At 34.6% G+C, this 20,358-nt stretch overlaps 2 protein-coding genes across 2 annotated transcripts; both read left to right on the top strand.

Moving 5' to 3' along the window:
• The first annotated feature begins 1,024 nt into the window (after positions 1-1,024).
• On the top strand, positions 1,025-18,579 carry LOC131163971 (signal recognition particle 9 kDa protein). The gene is made up of 4 exons (XM_058120840.1): positions 1,025-1,302; positions 1,446-1,514; positions 17,496-17,589; positions 18,377-18,579. The coding sequence occupies exons 1-4, from the start codon at positions 1,231-1,233 to the stop codon at positions 18,451-18,453; spliced, it is 312 nt and encodes a 103-aa protein (XP_057976823.1). The 5' UTR covers positions 1,025-1,230; the 3' UTR covers positions 18,454-18,579.
• A 141-nt stretch (positions 18,580-18,720) lies between these two features.
• On the top strand, positions 18,721-19,559 carry LOC131163970 (uncharacterized). Its single transcript, XM_058120839.1, has 3 exons — positions 18,721-18,920; positions 19,030-19,198; positions 19,308-19,559. Exons 1-3 carry the CDS (start codon positions 18,766-18,768, stop codon positions 19,437-19,439), a joined length of 456 nt encoding a protein of 151 aa, XP_057976822.1. The 5' UTR covers positions 18,721-18,765; the 3' UTR covers positions 19,440-19,559.
• The last annotated feature ends 799 nt before the right edge of the window (positions 19,560-20,358 follow it).

Raw genomic sequence — 20,358 nt, 5'->3', positions numbered from 1 at the left:
CGGGGCGCTATAAGAGAGATTAAGAAAATGACATTAACTTAATAAATTAAGTAGGAAAAGTTGATCAGTAATTATAATAAACTTTGAAAATTAAACCGATGAAGTGAATTGAATACCCAATGATTAAGTCGGATCAATCAATTGGTATAAACATGATAACATAATTAAATTATCATTTTAAAAATTAAAATTATGAAAAATAAGTAAACAATACAAAATAATTCAGAAAAAATATTTAAATAATTATATTATTGCAAAATATTTGCTATATTCATTTCATAAAAATTAAATGACTACATGTATCTCTAACAAATAAAACATAATTAAAAAAGTTGATTTGGATTAGACTGTTGGTTGATTTGTGATTTGATTTTTGAGGTTTGGTTGAATATCATATTTAATAATATTGAATAAAATCAAGGAAAGTTAAGTTAATGGTCTCAAACAATGATCAACTAATTAATATATATTTGAATTTTTTTTGTTTATTTAACATTTATATTTTATACATAAAAGAACTAAGATCCCATTTTATAATTTTAATTTATAAAGAATGAATTTTGAAATTTTATTTTATTTTTTTTTGTTTTATAATGTATTTAGTTATTACATTTTTATGAAAATTACAACTAATAAACATTTTGTAGTAATATAAAAGCTAGGTATTTTTATGATTTATTGGTAATTTTTATTATATATATATAAAATTATAATAATAGATATTTTATTATGATGATATCAATTGATTTTTCTAAAATGATTGGTATGGAATTAGTTAGGTTTTCAAAATCACTTAGTTTTAAAGACATTATATTGACTAATTTTTTAAAGAGGATTTAAAAAATATTATTTTGTATGGTTAAAATTAATTAATTTTTACATATATATAACGATTGACTAAAGATTAATTAATAAAAGATTTATTTTATTAATAAAAATAAAGTTTAGAAAATTTTTTAATAATTTTTAAAAATATGGACAGTGAAATGCTAATATATTATTATTATTATTATTTTTTTAAACTAGGATTTTACCTATTTTTAAAATTGAAGGGAACTCAGTGTCGTCAACTTCATTTGGGTTCTGCCTGCGGACCGAAGAGGCAAAACCTCAGAAGGGCGTAAGTTGGTGCCTCTTCCTACAAGCCCGTGACGCACTCACACTCCGGGTTGCTGGACGACACAGCCGTTGGGCAATCTTCCCATCTCTCACCGCCCAGGCGGCTACGCGATGGTATATATAACTTCATGGGACGAGTTCGTTGAAAAATCCGTGCAGCTGTTTCGAGCCGATCCTGAATCTGTATTGTCTTTTTCGTTCTCTTTGAAAATTTTGAGAATTTGTTTCACTTGTTATTTATTCTCAGTCCTCTTTATCATCATCCGTATCATCCACTTGTGTTGTGAAATATTTCTTATGTTTGTTTTACATAATTTGGGATTTAGACGCGGTACTCCATGAAATATCGACATTGTGATGGGAAATTGGTGCTCAAGGTTACTGATAATCGGGAGGTATGATGTTGCTTCTCGTGACTATCTGATTTATTTCACTTTCCTTTAAATGCTTATTTTCGTTTATTTGTGTTTTTTTTTTTTTGCTTAAATATAGGAAACAAAAAGTCACTTAACCCCCCCCCCCCCCCGCCCCCCCCCCCCCCCCCCCCCGGTATAGCAATACAATGATCTCTCATGAGATTTTAAAAATTCCGGGGGTCTCTTTAGGTTTACCAAAAAGACATAAACCTTTCCTTATATTTTGCAAGACGATAAGTTTTTTTGGGAGAAATCCGTGTCTTTTTAGTAAACCTTTAGGCATGTTTGTGGATTTTTGAAATTGTAGGAGAAGTCTGTGACATTTTTGAAATTTTAGGAGAGGTTCGTGAAATTTCTGAAATCTCAGAGGAGATATCTATCTTTTTGCCAAACCTCAAGAAAGGTGAATGCCATTTACTCGCGCGCGCGCGCACACATACACACATATATATTTATATATATATATATAGTGGTACATTCTAATGGGATAATTTTTGTAAAGAAAGATTTGTAAGGTTTGAACCTTCACCAAATTGACTTTTGAATCTAGTAATCTATTCATGTACACCATACTTGCCATTTTTAAGCCAATCTAATGTTTTTATTATTTTCATAAGTGATTAGTCTTTTAAATGGTTTAAATTTTTATGATGTTAATAAAATAGTTACACATAATATACATGAACAAAACATCAAATCCAACTATTGTTCTAATAAAATATGGATTTTACAAAAAGATATGGAAAGGTGTAATAATTTAAAAATTCTTGCACATCAGTTTGGTCATTTCTAATTGTATGTGAATGCGTGCGTATGTGTATGAATGTATGTATATAGTGGATTGGTGGGATGGTTTGTGCTTAATATTGTTATTGGTGATGCGGCTGATGCCATAGTGGTCTGCGAATGGTCACCTGTTAAGTTTGCAAATGTAAGTTGTGAATGATCTTCTTTTATTTGTCATCTTTTGTGTGTATGATCTATACTAATTTGATGGATGACTTCAAAATAATAAAGCAGGTTTTAAATTTTCTCTATATTTAGTTAATTATTAACAAATCATCTCTCCATCCTTGTCAACTCTGGAGGTCCTCATATTTTTTTTTCAAAAAAGAAAAAGAAAAGGGAAACCACTCTGATATATGTAAAGGATTTTAAGTTGCTTCTTCTTCCCACAAGCAATTCTGTTGCATATCTAGATGCCTTTACCATCCCTCAAATTTAGATGGAGACAGTATCTATGACAAGTATTCAATCAGAAAAATAAAGAAATAGAAGAAAGATTGAAGATACTACAGATTTTGAATCTCAAAATAGTTAAAATGAAAAAAATAGATAAATATTTACAATGCCACCCTGAATAGTTAGTAAGTGATGTAGGCAAGTGCTTCAAAATGCACCACAATCCAAAATAGTGAGCCAACTAAGCCTGATTCCATGTACCACTTACCAAGTTAAATAGATACCTTGTTCATGCGCCTGCACCACAGCTTCAAAAGCCTCATATTCTAGGGAAACATGATCAAGAAAAGTTGCCTGATGTTTACCACACTAATGTTCCTTTTAATTGTCACAAAAATCCTCTCCTTATAGACTATATATGTGAAAAGGTGAGATTTTGTATATGTTAGTAAAGCCCAACCCTGAAGCTGCAATTGCAATGTGTTCTAGCGGTGGGTTTTAGATGGTAAAAATATTTTGTGATCTATAGATTAACAATTCACAACTCAACTTACTTCTAGGGCTACTTATACAAATCCTTCTCTACCATTGAACCTTCTTTGGAGCCTATCATTTGCTAAGTTGTTTTTGTCTGGAACAATGTCTGATTTTTGTTAAAGTCCAGCAAGGTTAAGTGAGGTCCTATCTATTTTGGTTTTAAAACACGTGCCTTGATCATCAATGTGTGTGTGCATATATATATATATATATATCTATATACGCACGCACGCACACATACACACACACTTGTGGATATCATCCTTGCCTAGTTTGTATATTCTCTGTTTTATTTAATATATCTATTGTTTTATCAAAAAATACTTGGAGTGAGGAGTATTAGAGGGTTTGGGAAGAATTTAGGTTCATAAATATGCTTAAGCGTCTTATAAAGATGTTGATTAAGTGGATTATTGAAGCTTTTGGGGGATATTAGTGCTAAAAAGACCAGAAATATTGGTGAGCTTGATCTATTGTATAAGAAAGAGGAAGAAGGGAGCCTTTTGGACTTTGAAGCGGCAATGCAATTTTGCATTGAAAAATAAATTTGAGGAGATGATCTCAAGAGAAGTGAGGAGTTGGAGGTAGAAGACAAAAGTTTAAATGGGCTTGGGCGGCTGATTGTAATTCTAAAGGGCCTTTTGGTATTTGATTCAATATGAAAATGAAAATGAGAAACGAAAACTATAAACTGGGAAGAGAAACCAAAAACTGAAAAAAACAACATGTTTGGTTAATATTTCTAAAACTAAAACAAATTAAAATTCTAATTGAGAAAATGCGCATTTTTGTCCCAGAATCAAGTAACAATTAAAAATGTTATTAGAATAATAAAAGACAAAATAATATAAATTTAAAATATTATAATAAAAATTTAAATTATTTAAATTATTTTACTTAATTACTATATTTCATAATTTATTCTTCAACTACAAGAACAATCTTTTTGTACATGAAAATTGAAAATAATAAAAATATTTTTAGATGGATTTTATTACTATTTTTGAAATTTTATAGATATTTTTATTTTGTAATTTAAATTCATATGATTATTTTTTAAAATTTTATTAAAAAAATATGTATAAAATGAATAATTTTACCCTATTAATGAATGTTGGCAAAAATTGAAAACCATAAAATCTGGTTTTTAGTTTTTTTGAGAACAACTAAAACTTGACAAAGAAACAAAAAACTAACAATGTAAGGGCATGTGTGGTATCGTTGCTGTTTTCTGTTTTTGTTTCTATATCTGCTTCTCCACAGTGAAGAACTAGATTATAAAAATGAGTTTGTTTATGTTGTTAGTTTTCTGCTTCTATTGCTGGTTTTTTGTTGTTTTTCAAAAAACTAAAAAATCAGATTTTATGGTTTTCATTTGTTTTGGCAACCTGTTGCCAAAAATTTCAATATCCAAAAATAGGTTTTTTGGATTAATTATTCATTTTATACATTTTTAAATTAAAATCAAAATTAAATGATCGTATGAATTAAAATATAATTAAAAAAAGATACATAAAATTTCAAAAAATAATAATAATGCCAAGTACAAAATAATTTTACTATTTTTTAATTGTAATGTCCAATAAAATTTTATTGTAAAGTAAAATTTGAAAGTATATCAATTAAGTAAATTAATTATAATAAATTTTAATTTTATTATAGTAATTTTTTTAATGTGTATTATTTGTTATTATTTTAATCATGTATATTTTTTAAATATATGATTGTAAGATAAAAATGAACATTTTTTAAATAAACTTTTAATTTGTATTAGTTTTATAAATATTAACCAAATAGGTTGCTAGTTTCTAGTTTCTGTTTTTGATTTTCAATTTTGATTTTCGCTTCTCTAATTTTTTACAGTGATACCAAATGACCCCTAAACAAACATGTTTTCATAATATGTTTTTTCAAAGTAGAAAACTTAAAACAGAAATGATACCAAATGCATCCTAAATTCTTTTTGTAAATAATAGCAAGTTGAGATGGAGCTTGATTTAGGAATTTGAACTTGAGGAAAAGGGGGAGGGGGGCAAGGTTATTTTAGCTTTGTATGTCATCTTTAATGAGATTAGGAGACTATTTTCAAATCTTTTACTGAGGAGGATATTTGTGGGCCTATGATTGAGGTTTGGAGCAAAGTTCTATTTCTAATGCCCCGGTGACTTGGTTGAAAAGGCCTTTTGAAGAGAGTGAAGTAAAGCAGTTGTGTGTGTTTGGGATGGAGAGGGACAAGGCTGTTGGTTCACATGGTTTTAATATGACTTTCTTTTAGGATTATTGGTATGTGATTAGAGTGTGCTTGCTAAGCTTTTTAATGAGTTCTACTTTAATGTATTTTAGGCAAAAATATAAACTAACACTTGGTTGTCTAAGAAGAGTTGTTTTATTATGGTTGTTGATTTTTGGTCTATTAGTATAGTTACCAGTGTCTATAAGTTTATTGCCAAGGTTGTTCTGGATGAGTGTTATGCTATGAGATATCATTTCTTGGAAGGGGTGTAATTGGTTCTTAAGGTTTAATTTTGCCATAAACTGATGCATGAACTGAAATTGTCAGTTTCTAATGATGCAAAACTGATACTGAACCAATAACTGCAATCTGGTTGAAATGATGACTGCTGGTATATCAGTTTGGTTTGATTTTTCTCTGGGTTAATGGAACTTTTTGAAAAATCGAACCCAAAATTGAAACATGATTTTGAAAAACCAAAACCAAAATCTGTAATGGAAAAACCGAACCAAAATGTCAAGCGATTCGGTTTTGGTCCGTTTTTCATTTTTCAGTAATTTTTGGGCACCCTTTTTTCTTAGGCTCAAAGTGATATTTTAGGGGTAGACATATTGTGCATTTCATGTTAGTAGCTAATGAGGTTGTGGAGAATGTTTGCTGAAGGAAGGGAAAGGGGGTCATGTTTAATCTGCATCTTGAAAAGACTTGTAATTGGCTTTGTTTGAACTTTTTGCATAAGGCCTTTGCTAGGAAGGGTTTTGGTGAGACGTGGCAGATTGCAATGAGGCAGTGCTTGCTTAATATTTCTTTTTCAGTCATTATCAATGGAGAACCTAAGTCTTGGTTTAGGGCTTTAAGGGCTGTTAGACAAGGGGATTCACCATCTCTTTTCGTGTTTGTTCTTGTAGTTGATGTCTTGAGTATTTTGATAGATAAGGATATGGATAGAGGAGTTGGGGCAGGGAGTGGTGTTCCCTCTCAAGTTTGCTAGATGCTATTTTTTCTTAGAAGATCATTATCTTTTTAAAATGTGCTTAGATTTTTCCAACTTTAAGTGTTTTTTGATCTAAAAATTAAATTTGTGGATGATTGGTATTGCATATATAAACCTTAGTTCTACAAATATTTGGAGTTGGCTCTTTAATCTGGGTGTGGGATTTTAGAGCAACTTTTGACTTTTTGAGAGGTTCCTTTGATTGGTTATCTTAGGCTTGTTGGTTTTTGGGCTCCTTTGGTGGAGAATCTTTCTAAGCTGTATGGGTGCTTTATTTTCCTTGGGTGGTCGTATTACCCTTATTCAGACTTGGCTTTCTTGTATCCCTCTTTATTTCTTGTTTATTTTTAGAATTCTAGTAGTGGTAGCTTGAAAAATTAAGAGTCATGGACTCATGATAGGGTTTCTTTGGTTTTAGATCATGGACAAAAGGGATCATTTTTAGGTCTAAGAAGGGGATTTGGGTCTTGGTAAGTTGGTGTCTAAAACATTGCTTTAATGTGTATATGGCTATGGTGGTGTCCTTTAGAGGAGAATTACTTTGTCAAAAAGTAAATTAGGCAGGCAGAAAAATGGGTGGGATGCAATTTTGGAAATAAAATGTTCTTTTGATAGTCCTTGGAGGCATGTTGTGCAGATCTATTCTTTCTTTATAGCTTATGCCAAATTTGTTGTGGGTAATGGTTCTTGTATTTGTTTTTGGGAAGATATTTGGTTGGGTGATGCTATACTCTATATTTCTTTTCATTGTTTTTGTCGTTCCTCATTGCATAATGGTGTTCTTTCTTTGTTTTTAATCTCTAATGGGTATGGGTCGTATCTCTTGGGTTTTATGTTTTTGTAGGTTTCTTAATGATAGGGAGGTGGGTGAGCTTTCTTCTTTGTTGTTGTTGTTGGTGGGTCGTTGTCCGTCTAGTGGGATGGATATTGGTCATGGGCTCTAGATTCTTTGGGGGATTATTCTTGTAGATTTATTTATTTATTTATTTTTTTGAGAATTTGACTCATGAAAACATGTCCTTTCCTTTTCATCATAGCATTTCTGAATTCCAAAGCCCCTATAAGATTGAGGCTTTCATTTGGTTGGTTGTTCTTAATAAAGTTAACATCAAGAATGAATCATTCATGAAGCTTAACATTCCACCCAGTTTCTTAGAACAAAAGATTAATGCTTCACTCTCTCTCTCTCTCTCTCTCTCTCTTTCCTGTGCATGTTGCACTTTTCCTTTCTTCCCTTCATGCGTTCGATGCCATAGGAGTTATTGTGGTTGTCGATGCTGAAACGATCGATTTAAATCGAAGGTAAATCCTTTGATTTGTGATTTGATAAGGTCGAAGAGATCGCGTCTTTGCTTATGGTCGAGAATAATGTCTCTTGTAACATGTGGGTTATATTTTCCAAAGAGGCTGTGTCTTGGTTCACGGATGCCATACCTACTTTCATTCGAATGTAAAGGGGGTTTTGATTTGTTTGATTGGGTATTACGAAGCTCTGGATGTTGATTAAATGGATGAAGGTAGGAAAGTATTTGGAGTAAGGGTTGGGTTGGAAAGGGTAGAGGTTTTTAGTTTTTATTCCTCAGGGTGAAAAAGGTGATGGGTTGCAAAGTTTCATGATTGTCTTTTGTGAGTTAGCAAAGGATTTTCGCAAGGAATCTAGGCGTGTATGTTCCAATAACTTCATAAGACCTTGGGGTTTTATCGTGGAGAAACTGGGGAAAATAAAGAAGGAAAAATAGTGAGAAAAAATAGGGTTTGATTAATTCAAGGGGATCTGCCTTCAAATTAGCCAAATGCTATGAATTATGTTATTGCTTGAATGCCCAAGTCCCATAGGGGTTACGCATATATATAGAGTAAAGAAACTTACTTCTATTAGGAATATCCTAACAAACATTAAATAATCTTAACATTAAATAGAATCCCAGTTGATTTGGGAATCATAACACATTAATTAGAAATCCCAATTGATTTGGGAATCATAACATTTCCATCTCCTTCAAATCAGCCTTTTCCTCAAGGCTGAGCAGCAATAAAATCTGAGAATCTTTTCACTTTGTAGCTGCATGCACAATGGCTAGGATCTCTTTGCTAGACATACCGATCTGGGATGGAGAAAAAGCCTTGCTAGTAAAAGCAATGGGGCGTCTGTCTTGCATTAAAATTGCACCAATGCCAACTCCTGATGCATCAGACTCATTGATGAACACCTTGTTGAAATCTGGCAAGGCAAGAACTGGTGTGGTGGACACTGCGTGCTTAAGCTTGACAAAGGCTTGTTTTGCTTCCTTACTACATTTGAATGCATCCTTTTTCAGTGGAGCGGTTAGTGGAGCCCTAATCTTTACATAATCCTTGACAAACTTATGTTAGTAACCTGTCAACTCTAAAAATCTTCATAGCATTTTTATTGTTTGTGGAATAGGCCAGTCTGTCATCATTTGTATTTTAGAAGGGTCAACTAAAACACCTTCTTGGGAAACAATATGCCCAAGGTATTCCATATGTAGTTGAGCAAAATTTCATTTATATTTCATGACTAACAGATGATGCTCATGAAGAGTGGTGAGTATAGTTCGCAAATGACATAGGTAAAGTCGGAAAATGTCATTCATGAGACTTTGGAAGGTCGTAGGAGCATTGGTTAACTCAATAAGCATAACCAAGAACTCGTAATGGTTGTTGTGAGTTCTAAACTCAGTCTTCTAAATGTCATTCGCGTGTACTCAAATATGTTGATAGCTTGATCTCAAGTCGAGCTTGGTGAACTGCTGGGCACCTCCTAACTCATCTCACAATTCATCCACAATAGGGATAGGATATTTATCCTTCATAGTGTTCTTGTTGAGTTCTTGATGTGCACATCTGCCAAGAGTCATTCTTCTTATTCGCCAATAAGACAGGAGAAGAATATGGATTGATATTTGGTTGAATTATGCCAACATCTAACATTGCTTTTACTATATTTTTTATTTCTGCTTTCTGAAAATAAGGATTACGAAAGGATAGACATTAGTAGAGACACTACTTGGCAATAGAGGGATGTGGTGATCATGTGTTCGTTGAGGTGCCAATCCCTGTGGCTCTGCAAATATGTCAGAAAATTCTGAAATAAGAGATTCTAGCCCTTCATCTCGGCCAGATTGATGTTGTAACTTCTTTGATGCTTGAAGTTGTACTAGGCAGCCATGTCACTCCTTTCTAAGGAGCTTCTCCACATGATGACTTGAAACTGTAGTGACATTACTACAACTTTTGCCTTTAAGAGTCACTCTCTGGCCATTCACGACGAACTTCATAACCAATTTAGAGAAATTCCAAGCTATATCACTTAAAGTCCTTAACCATTTAGTGCCCAAAACCACTTCATAGTCTTCTAGTGGCAGCAAAAAGAAATCAACATATAACCCATGATTTTGCATAGTAAGGTTAACCTTCGAACACTTTCTCTGAGAGGTCAAGGTCCTTCCATTTGCAACCTTCACATCAAACTTTTCACATTGCTTCACATGATAGGCTAGTCATTTAGCAATTTTACTGTCCATGAAATTATTAGTGCCGCTCGTATCAATTAAGATAGTAATAGGTTGGCGTTTTAGGAAGCCACTAATTTTCATGGTTTGAGGAGGATTAGCATAACTAGCTAAAGCATGAATTGAAGAAGTGATAGATTCATCACTATCATCAGATTCCATACCTTCCTGATTTGAATAAGGGTCATTCTCAATCTCTTCTGGCTCCTCCACTAGTTCAATCATCAAGAGTTGTCCTTTTTTGCAACGGTGCCCTCTATGCCACTTTTCATCTCAATGCTAGCACAATCCTTTTGTCATTCACTCTTTAAGTTCCTCTTGAGTCAATCGTTTGGAAGGAGGATTGTGAGGAGTAGGTGGTGCGATAGTGCTGCTAACAATCTGATTGCTAATGATCTTGTTGGAGTAGTGTAGTTCTTCTCCCAACTTCTTGTCTTTTAACCATGCAGGGGAAATTGCAGTGGTTATAGTCCGTGGTCAACGCACCACCTCATGCTGAATGTCAGGTAAGAGACCTTCAATAAAAGTACCCATGAGTTGGCTTTCATTCCAATCTTTAGTCTTGTTTGATAGCCTCTCTAATTGTGTTTGATACTCCAAGACAGTGCTAGTTTGGCATATTTTAGCAAGCTCTCCATTGATATTCTCATGTCTAGTGGGCCAAAACAACCATGAAGGCATTCCATAACGAGCTTCAAACCAGTCATACCATTGAATAGCATTGCCATCCAGACTAATAGAAGCAATCTCAACTTTAGATATTTTTGGAGTGTGGTGAAAGCGAAAGTATTTTTCAACCCTAGAAACCCAACCGGTTGGGTCATCACTGCCCCACCGAGGATATCCGACCTTCATATGAAATGACCATGATCACGCTCTCCTTGGTAACCTCCTTCATGCATTTACAATTGCTCCCTACGATTAGCTGGTGTAGACACGTCATCTTCTCTCTCTTTGTGGGAAGATGTGATGAGTAGTTTGGAGAATGATGCTTGGATCTCTTCAAATTGAAACTTAAACATATTACTAAGTTCAGCCTTTAGCTAGCTTCCATCTGGGACTTTTGAGGCCATTGCGTTTGAGTGAAGATTAAGAATTCAAAGATCTTGCTTTTGTTGGCGAGTTAACAACATCCACAAGAACTCCGACTCTGATACCAAATGATAAGACCTTGGGATTTTATCGTGGAGAAATTGGGGAAATTTAAAGAAGGGAAAGTAGTAAGAGAAATAGGGTTTAATCACTTCGAGGGGATCTACCTCCAAATTAATCAAAGGCTATGGATTATGTTATTGCTTGAATACCCACCCCCCCCCTCCCCCCCTTAAAGAAGGGAAAGTAGTAAGAGAAATAGGGTTTAATCACTTCGAGTGGATCTGCCTCCAAATTAATCAAAGGCTATGGATTATGTTATTGCTTGAATACCCACCCCCCCGCCCCCCCCAAAAGCACACACACATAGAGTAGAGAAACTGTCTCATATTAGGAATGTAAAATATCCTCTCGAATACTAATTGATTTGGGAATCTTGACAAACATTAAATAATCGTAACATTAAATAGAATTCCAGTTGATTTGGAAATTATAGCACATTAATTAGATTTCCAAATTGATTTGGGAATCCTAGCATAACTCTTCAGCACACAGATCATTGAGTCAGGTGGTGTTGGAAGGAAGAAATCATGTGGGTGAGGGCTGCGGTAGTCATGTCCATCATGTGAAGCAGGATTTAAAGGTTGGAAACAAGAGCTGTGTTGTTGGTGGGGAGATGAGATGCATCTAAATGAATCTAGGGCCATCGCAGATCAGTCAGTTTTGAACGACAGGAGTAAGAAGGAAGATTGGGTTTCTGGTGGAGTAGAGATGATTAGAGAGGCAGTGAAGAGATTTAGGCTGGGATGCATGCTTCTCATTTTGGACCTGGCCTAGGTAACTGAAAAAGGTAGTATTTCATTTTTAACTAAATGGGGCCAATTATTTGAAAAGGCCCATTGTTTAGGAAAGGTTGACATGGGCTGCCGCTTGGATCCTAAGGAAGGTTCTCCTCTTATGGGCTTCCCACAAAAGGGTCTTGGTGATAAGCAGACCCATAACTCTGAAATTAAGAGCCCAAGTTCTGCAATGTTGAGTCTGGATAACGGATATGCCCAAATTAGTGCTCCTACTTCTCAGAAGACAAGTACTGGGAAGGAGAATGATTTACCTTCTGGTAACGGAAATGTGATTTAGTCTCTAGTTAATAAAAATATTATTTAGCCTCTAGTTACTAAGGATGTGAATTGAATTGTACAAGAGTTTGAGGATGTTCAGGATGTTAGAAAACCAGATTTGTCTCACGATTGTGGTGATAAAACTGCGTAAATGTGATGTGGAAAAGAGTAAAAAAGAAGCGGGGTTGGGGGAGGAATCTGATGATTGTTGTTCGGTAAAAAGGTTTATGCTTGTGGAATGCTGGCTCTTTGGGGTGCTGAAATGAAGAAGATATTCGAAGATAAGAGAGAAATTTCTGGTGAGTCAACTACAAAGGTTCTAAGGAGAGATTCTAAGGGTGAGTTCAGTATTGTGGAAGTTCCCCAGGTTGAGAAAATGTGATTATAAAAGGTAAGGGGGTGAAGAATTGGGGGGATTTTTCAGATTTAGGAAGTGATGATGATAGTGATTTTGACTATGCTAGGGGATTGTTGTTGGATGATATTCGGAAACAATATGGGTATGTTTTTGACTCCTGCAATGAATTAGGGGATTATCTTATGTTTTTGCACCTCTGTTGGAAGGTCTAGAGGGTGTTTCTATTTTTGATAATGATGGGTTGGTGAATCAGTTTTAGTGTAGGGATGGAATTTTGCCCACCCCCGTGGTGGAGAGTTCAAAGGAGGAGATAAAACTCAAATTTTTATGGATAAAATGGATTTAAAGCTAAGTGATATTGGAGGAAATGTAGTGCGTTTGGTTGGTGGTGAAAGTCAAAAGGTGAAGGGTCAAGGAGAATTGGCGAATTTGAAGATTTCAGTAAATGATAATGGAAAGGGTTTGAAAAGGGGGTTTCTTCTTCTTCTTCTTTTGTTTTTATTTGGTGGACTTCTTGTCCCTGCATGTTGTACCTTCTATTCTTTCTATCTAATATACTTTCAAAAAATAGATAAATAATAAAGTTAACACCAACAGTCTTGCAAGGGACTCATTCTAAGGCTTTAACTCCAGATATGTGTACTTTATGTCTTGGTAGTCTGGAATTTGTTTGTCATCTTTTTCTAAGTTGTTCTTTTTACAAGAAGGGTTTGGAAAAAGAAGTTCGGTTTATTCGTAGAAAGCTGGGTTTTTCTGGAATAAGGGGAGGGTTTGTTAGCTATTCCCTATACTGGTTTTAGTGGGAGTTAAGATGGCTCGGCTTTGTGGAGGTGTGGGTTTTTTGCTGTTTTGTGAGGATTTGGCTGGAAGGAATGCACATATCTTTATAGGGAATATGGGGTGTTAACTGGGATAGGGTTCATTATATGGTTTACCTTAGGGCTTTTGCAGCTGGTTGCTTTAAAGGGGATGCGGTTCTTGGATTTGAAACAAGACTGGCTTGCTATGTTATTTTGATTGTGATTTGTTCTTTGTGTTCTTTCTTCTTCATAGGAGGATTTTGTATTCTCCTTTCTGTACATTCTTTCTTCTTTAATGAGACCTCTTTTTTTTACTATTAAAAAAAAATAAATTTTTTTTTTTTTTTTTTCCTACAACTAAAGAGGTCCTCAGTTTTTTCTTGAGCCTGTTCAACATTCTGCAACCCTCCTTAATGCTGAAAATCGTACGTACTGTATTGTTAGAGGTTTTCCAAGAAGAAACAAACTGAGTTTATATCTTATGCCTGCTCAAAACTTTTCACAAGCCATTACTTAGAATCCCACCTTCTTGCTAGAAGTTTTGGCAGAAGAAACACATTTCAACTTGTGAAATACCTAAAGCATGCATGATGGTTTGAGCAGGTCCTTAGTATTTTCCTTCTGAGCCTGTTCAACATTCTGTAAGCCCGCCTTAAAGCTGAATATCCTACTGTATTGTTAGGGGGTTTTCCCAGAAGCAACACACCAGGTTGTGTTATACCCATGCCTGCTCAAAAAATTTGACCAGCCATAATAAATATGAGAATCCCACTGCCTTGCTAATAGTTTTCCCAGAGGAAACATCTTCCAAGTTGTTGAATACCCCAAGCAGCATGATGATTATGTTGCCCTTGCTTAACCACAATTTGAATGGAGTGTTCCATAAAAACAAATTGAAATTGAGATGATGAGGTGGCCATTTTACACTTCTTTTTTATTTTTCCCTTTTTTTTTTAATAGGAAAAGAAATTTATTAAGAAAGAGAGAGGAGATAATTACAGCCTAGAAGAGGACAAGTGATCCTCAAAGCAGGAAGAAACCAAAAACCAAAACTAAAAAATAATATAAATAAATAAATAAAAGAAGTACCAAACCCCCATTTAAAAAACCCCTTTTTAAGCCCTTCCCTTCGTAATTGATGTAACTCTGTAATCCTGCAAGTTCTCGCTGCCTTCTAAACTTTTTTTCTATTAGAACCATCCAATTGAACTTCATTCCCTCCCAGGTGAGCCAGCCACAGTCCCATATCATTTAGACTTTTTTGAGCACCAACATCCTGCGCACTAATCTCCTCCACTGGAGTATGTAATAACCCATCCCCACAATCATTAGTCACAGCCAAGTCCACACCCAACTCGCCCTCAAAACTAGAAGCATCCTCTAAACCTTCAAGTGGCGAAGGCTGCACATAAGAGTTATCCCAAGAATGTCAGAAGAATCGAAAATATAATCCATATTTTCACAAATCTCATCCAACAAAAGACCACTACCACTAGCAAAGTCACTGTCACACTCACTCTCTTCCTCTGAGTCTTGAACATAAAACTTTCCGGCATCATCAATTTTTTAAAATTTTCCTCCCTGCAAACTTGAGTCTTACAACTGTTATGAAACAACATTTTCTTACCTTTCCATTCCTTTCTTGCTGATTGACCCTCATACACCTTCATTTCCACTGCCTTTGTACATTATTTTTCATCCTTTCTATCCTCAGAAGTACTTGTCCTCTCTGGGCACGACCCCTTGCCCAAGCTTTCCTCATTTTGTCCTCCACCTGATTGCATCTCTTGCTTCTCATGAGAATTCTTAACAATTTGTTTCTCCCCTGTTCCTGACAATCCAACGTTCTGATTTTGCAAAGAATTTTCCGGAAAAAAACTAGCTACAATTGAATAAGAAGTTACCAATTCATGATTTCTTCTCTTATCCACTTGTATATCACCTGTATTAATAAGGCGAAACACTGTTCTACACTTCTTATTCTCCCTCTTTTATTTTGTTTTTGCTTGTTTTTTGTTTCTCTTTTTGAGGATGTTTGTTTGCTGTATGCCACAAGTTGATATTCTTGAAAAACCTACGAGATCTTTTGCTGCTTTCACTGCCCAGAATAGGATTTAGGTATAGAGCAGAGCTGCTATGTAATTCATTTTTGGGTTAGACTCTTCATTTTTCACCTACTTACATGGACTAGGTTTAGCTTGTTAGATTATCACTTCATCTTAAAGTTTTAAGCTATTAGGTTGTAGGCCAACAATTTATATCAAGATTTAACACTCCTCCACACGTGTAGCCTGATTGAATGTGGAGTGATGTTTTAAAAAGCGAAGGCGTAATGTGAGGTGTTTTAACCCTTAAGAGGCGAGACATAAGCCTGAATGCATTGGGATGTAAGCCTTTTGAGAATTTTTTTTTGAGATAAAATTATGTAAATAAATTACCTATATTTTAAGAATGAAGAAAACATTAAGAAACTGACAAATATAATGTAAAAAAATCAACTATAATTTGCAGACTACTTTTTAGCCATTCAACAATTGCTAACTTGATTTCAGTAGGTAAATCATGATAAGAGATAGCTATAACATCACAAAGTTCAAATTATTTTCAAGATCTAAGATACAATTATCAGTTTCTGAAAGGTTGAGGTTTGAGAGTTTTAGAAATCAACTCATATTATGATATTCCTTTTATATAAACGTGCAGTTAAAATTTTCTTGCCAAATCTAACTTTAGAATCTTACGCCAGAAATGTGTAAGCATGAATTAAAAAGGTGTAAAAGGTGTGCCTTATGTACAAATGCATAAGCATATAATGCATTAGCCTTTCTGGAATTTGGTATTTTGCATTGAGCCTCAAGGTGTTTTAGGCGTCTTGCTTTGAGGTGAGCCTTGATTAAGCCTTTTAAAACATTGGTGGAGGGATAGTACAATAAATAACTCCCACTAATGGGAGTAAGCCATTTTTCTAACACACTATAGGCAGGCAGCAGGACTATAATCCAGGACCTCCTGGCAACCGTGGCCCGATACCATGTTAGATTTTACCACTTTACTTAAAAGCTTAGGCTATTAGGTTGTGGGCCAACAGTGTATATCAAGCAACAAGCTGTTGCAAAGAGCATGTTTTTGCTGCTCCAGATATTCGATGCAAACAAGATTTTATCAGGATTCAATCCCTGTATGAATTCATTGAGTGAAAATTTATGAGTGAGTTATATTTTCTATTTTATTTTCACAAATGCTTCTTGGAATTATGTTTTGAAAACTGGAGTTTGGGTAATCCTTCTTGGTAAAGATTTCTAATGGTCCATTGAAAGTAAGTCGTATTTTCCATTTTAGGACTCCTTTTATTTTCAAATATTACTCAATTATCTTCTATGCTTTAATGTATTGCCGCCATTGTCGGAAATTCTAGTCTGAGTTTCTGCAAATTTGGCGTGTGTGTGCAGTTAATTTTTTAAGCATTTAGTAGAAGAAAAATTATGGCAACTTTATTGATCACAAATAGAGCATCTGAATTTTTGGCTGGTTGATTTTAATGGTTTCTCATCTTGGAAGCGTATTGATGAGTTGAGATCTAAGCTACATGCTAGCTTCCGGAAGCCTGTTTACAGGAACAGTAATTCAAATTGCTTTTAAATAGACAGGAAAAGGGAATCAAAACAGTAGGAAGAGGGAAAGTTTTCAAAAGCCATGTCTCTTAAGAATTCAAAATTTTAAATGTTTCCCAACTCTCTGTGCCTTTTTATTTTATTTTATAATAATCTATTACTCACAGCATATATGATAGAATGATAGGTGGTGAAACTTTTTTGCTTCATGGTGTTGGGAGGATCTCTATGAATGACGTGCTAGAGGCATTCCTTTTTCCTGTGCTTGTGTGCTTGTGCGTATTGGACCATAGTTGAAATGTTTTAGCTCTTCATCCTAGACATCCGTCGTAATGCTTTGTACAGAAAATTATTTGTACAGACTACAGATGATTTAGGTCTGAGTTTCTCCCACTTGAATGAAATGCCATCTGAACCTCATTGGAATGTTGTGTTAATTTCTGAAATCCTCATGTTTTATCAACTAAACAAATTTGGTGGATTCTGTCGTGTTTTTTGCCAGTGTCTCAAGTTTAAGACAGACCAGGCACAGGAGGCTAAGAAGATGGAAAAGCTCAATAATATATTTTTCACTTTGATGGCCCGGGGTCCTGAAGGTTTAATCTCATCTCTGGAATTTTATCATTTGCTTAGGTTCGCTTATGTTTGGCTTTGCAGAATGTCTATTCCTAGGTGCAGAATAATCATAGTATGGGGATTTGATAGCTTACAAAATAAAGTTACCAAATGACAGTACAAAAAAAAATATTAATCCATTAGATGGAGTAGACAACAAATGATTATTCTCAGAATTCACTCTGCAAATTTCTACTCCTATCATATTCCATGGTTCATGAGTGATTCTCTTGAGCTTCTATATTATTATATATTTGTATCTCCTATACAAATTCTGTTCCATTCTTATTGCATTTTGTGAACCAAATGTGACCTTAGGGAAAAAAATTTGTACATCCACGAAAAGGGAACAATTCCGCCTTGTTTTACATAGTATTTTTCGAGGGCAAAAACCTGTATCTTTAAATGGGCATTGTTACAAGAAATGTGATCATCATTGGCTACAGAATTGCTTAAACCACTTAGACCTATTGGAGTTTCAAAGGGATTTCACAAAAGAAATTAACTCACTGCTATAAAATGCAAATGAGTTTAATTGCCTGCAATATCAAGTACACTTAAATATTTTTGTTCCATGGACACTTAGATGCCTGATTGTGAAGTTTCATGTTCTGTATGTCAATAAAGTGGTGGTACTCGAGCAGGAGTTTCATCCCATGCACACTTTTTGAAAAAACATTTGCTTGGTTGCTCGCAAATAAATAGATTTTGAGTTGGCGCCTTGTCTGATAATGAGCGCTTTCTTTTCCTTATGTTTTCTTGGTGCAGTGGATATCTCAGAAGTTGCTGGAAAAGAACAGATGGAAGCACAGCCTGCCAAGAAAGGAAGGGGAAGGAAACAATAAAAAATTGGTTTCTCAGATTGTTTGAAAGAGTATGACAAAATACAAAACTTGTGAATGATCTGAAAGTTTTGTCATTGAACCATGAAACGTTTTTTTTGGAAATGTGCTAATTTGCCAATTCATTTACTCTGCTTATTATTATTATTATTATTATTATTATTATTATTATTATTATTATTATTATTATTATTTCCTGGGTAACCTTTTGTTTTTGAGATCTGGGTGCTTAACACTGATTAGGTGGATTGTTATTTTGTGCTATTATTGCTTGCCATTCCAATTTGGGGTTCATTCGGTTTTGCTCCAGGCTGAATGCCTAGTTTGCTTTATTTTATTTCACTCTGGGAAAAAAATTGTTCTTTGGTGAGAAAAATACGAGATCCTCTGCAAATTTGCCACCTATGGAAGCAGCACTTGCACGTTATCTTCCTAACTGCAGTGCAAGTTGAGAGAGAACCAGCATTCGGGTATTGTTGGATCCTCTCAATTTCAATCTCCGTTTTGGCACTTTTGATCAAACTGATAGGATTGATATTGGGCTGCCTTTGGGCAACTTTTGATGCTCTGGTATTGTAGAAAGAACCAGAACCAGAACCAGCTTGGGAACTCCAGAGGCTTGTGGTGGATGGAAATGCAGAGCGGAGCTTTGCGCAGCCGCGCGCTCCATTGTTTGATCGCTCATCCCAAGCACTTGCACTTTTATCTTCCTAACTGCAGTGCGAGTAGAGAGAGAACCAGCATTCGGGTATCTTTGGATCCTCTCAATTTCAATCTCCGTTTTGGCACTTTTGATCAAACTGATAGGATTGATATTGGGCTGCCTTTGGGCAACTTTTGATGCTCTGGTATTGTAGAAAGAACCAGAACCAGAACCAGAACCAGCTTGGGTACTCCAGAGGCTTATGGTGGATGGAAATGCAGAGCGGAGCTATGCGCAGCCGCGCGCCCCGTTGTTTGATCGCTCATCCCAAACAAATCATTTGTAAACACAAGTACCAGATGAGCAAACCTATGCTATAAATATTGTAAATTATTTTATGAATAAAAATATAGTTATTCTTCAGAAGTAAGATTGAAGATTTTTAAATGAATGGATTTTTATATTATATATGAAAGTATGAATGGGGTAAATTAAATTGTACGCTAAAGGAATTTTGTTGTAAATAAAAAGAGGGATACAAAAAATTTGGAGTCATAGAAATTTAACGGTCTAGTTTTTCAGGAATTAGATGTTAATCATCTTATTATTTCATTTTATTGTAAAACATGTCTTTATATAGGCAAATACATTGACATTTTAACGATTAACAACATAATGAACCATTATGTGGGTATACCAAAAGTTGTAACCTATTATCTAGATAATCACCCACATAAATATACATGTTTTACTACACTTCTCCTTGGATGGACTATACACTATAAATGTGCTTCGTTAAAATTTTCACTAAGGAAAATCCTGTAGGATAAAATCTTAACGAAGGAAAAAGAGTACAATATTCATACTTGAACGAGGATTGTTCTTAAGTTGTCGCATTCCAATGTTATGTAAATGTTTCTTGAAAATGAAGTTACAATGCTTTTGTGAATATCTCTGTTGAGTTGTTACTTGAATGAATTTTGTAAATGTCAACATCTCATTTCTTCAGAAGTTCATGAGTGTAAAAAAACTTTGGTGAAATATGTTTAGTTCTATCACCTTTTATATGCCTACCTTTGATTTGTGCAATACATTCTATATTATCCTCATACAATATTGTTAGCGTGTCATTCTCCAGTGATAATTCACTCGTCCCTTTAATGTGTTGGATTATAGTGCAATTTGCAAGATACAATAGTGCTCCTATTGTAGTAAGATAGAGTACTCAAGGACCATGGATTTCTTCATCATATTTTCGAGGATGA

This window comes from Malania oleifera, chromosome 9 (assembly GCF_029873635.1).
Source record: "Malania oleifera isolate guangnan ecotype guangnan chromosome 9, ASM2987363v1, whole genome shotgun sequence".
NCBI classification, from domain to species: domain Eukaryota; kingdom Viridiplantae; phylum Streptophyta; class Magnoliopsida; order Santalales; family Ximeniaceae; genus Malania; species Malania oleifera.
Note: the sequence above shows the minus strand (reverse complement) of the source record. Positions and strands in the feature narration are given on the sequence as shown.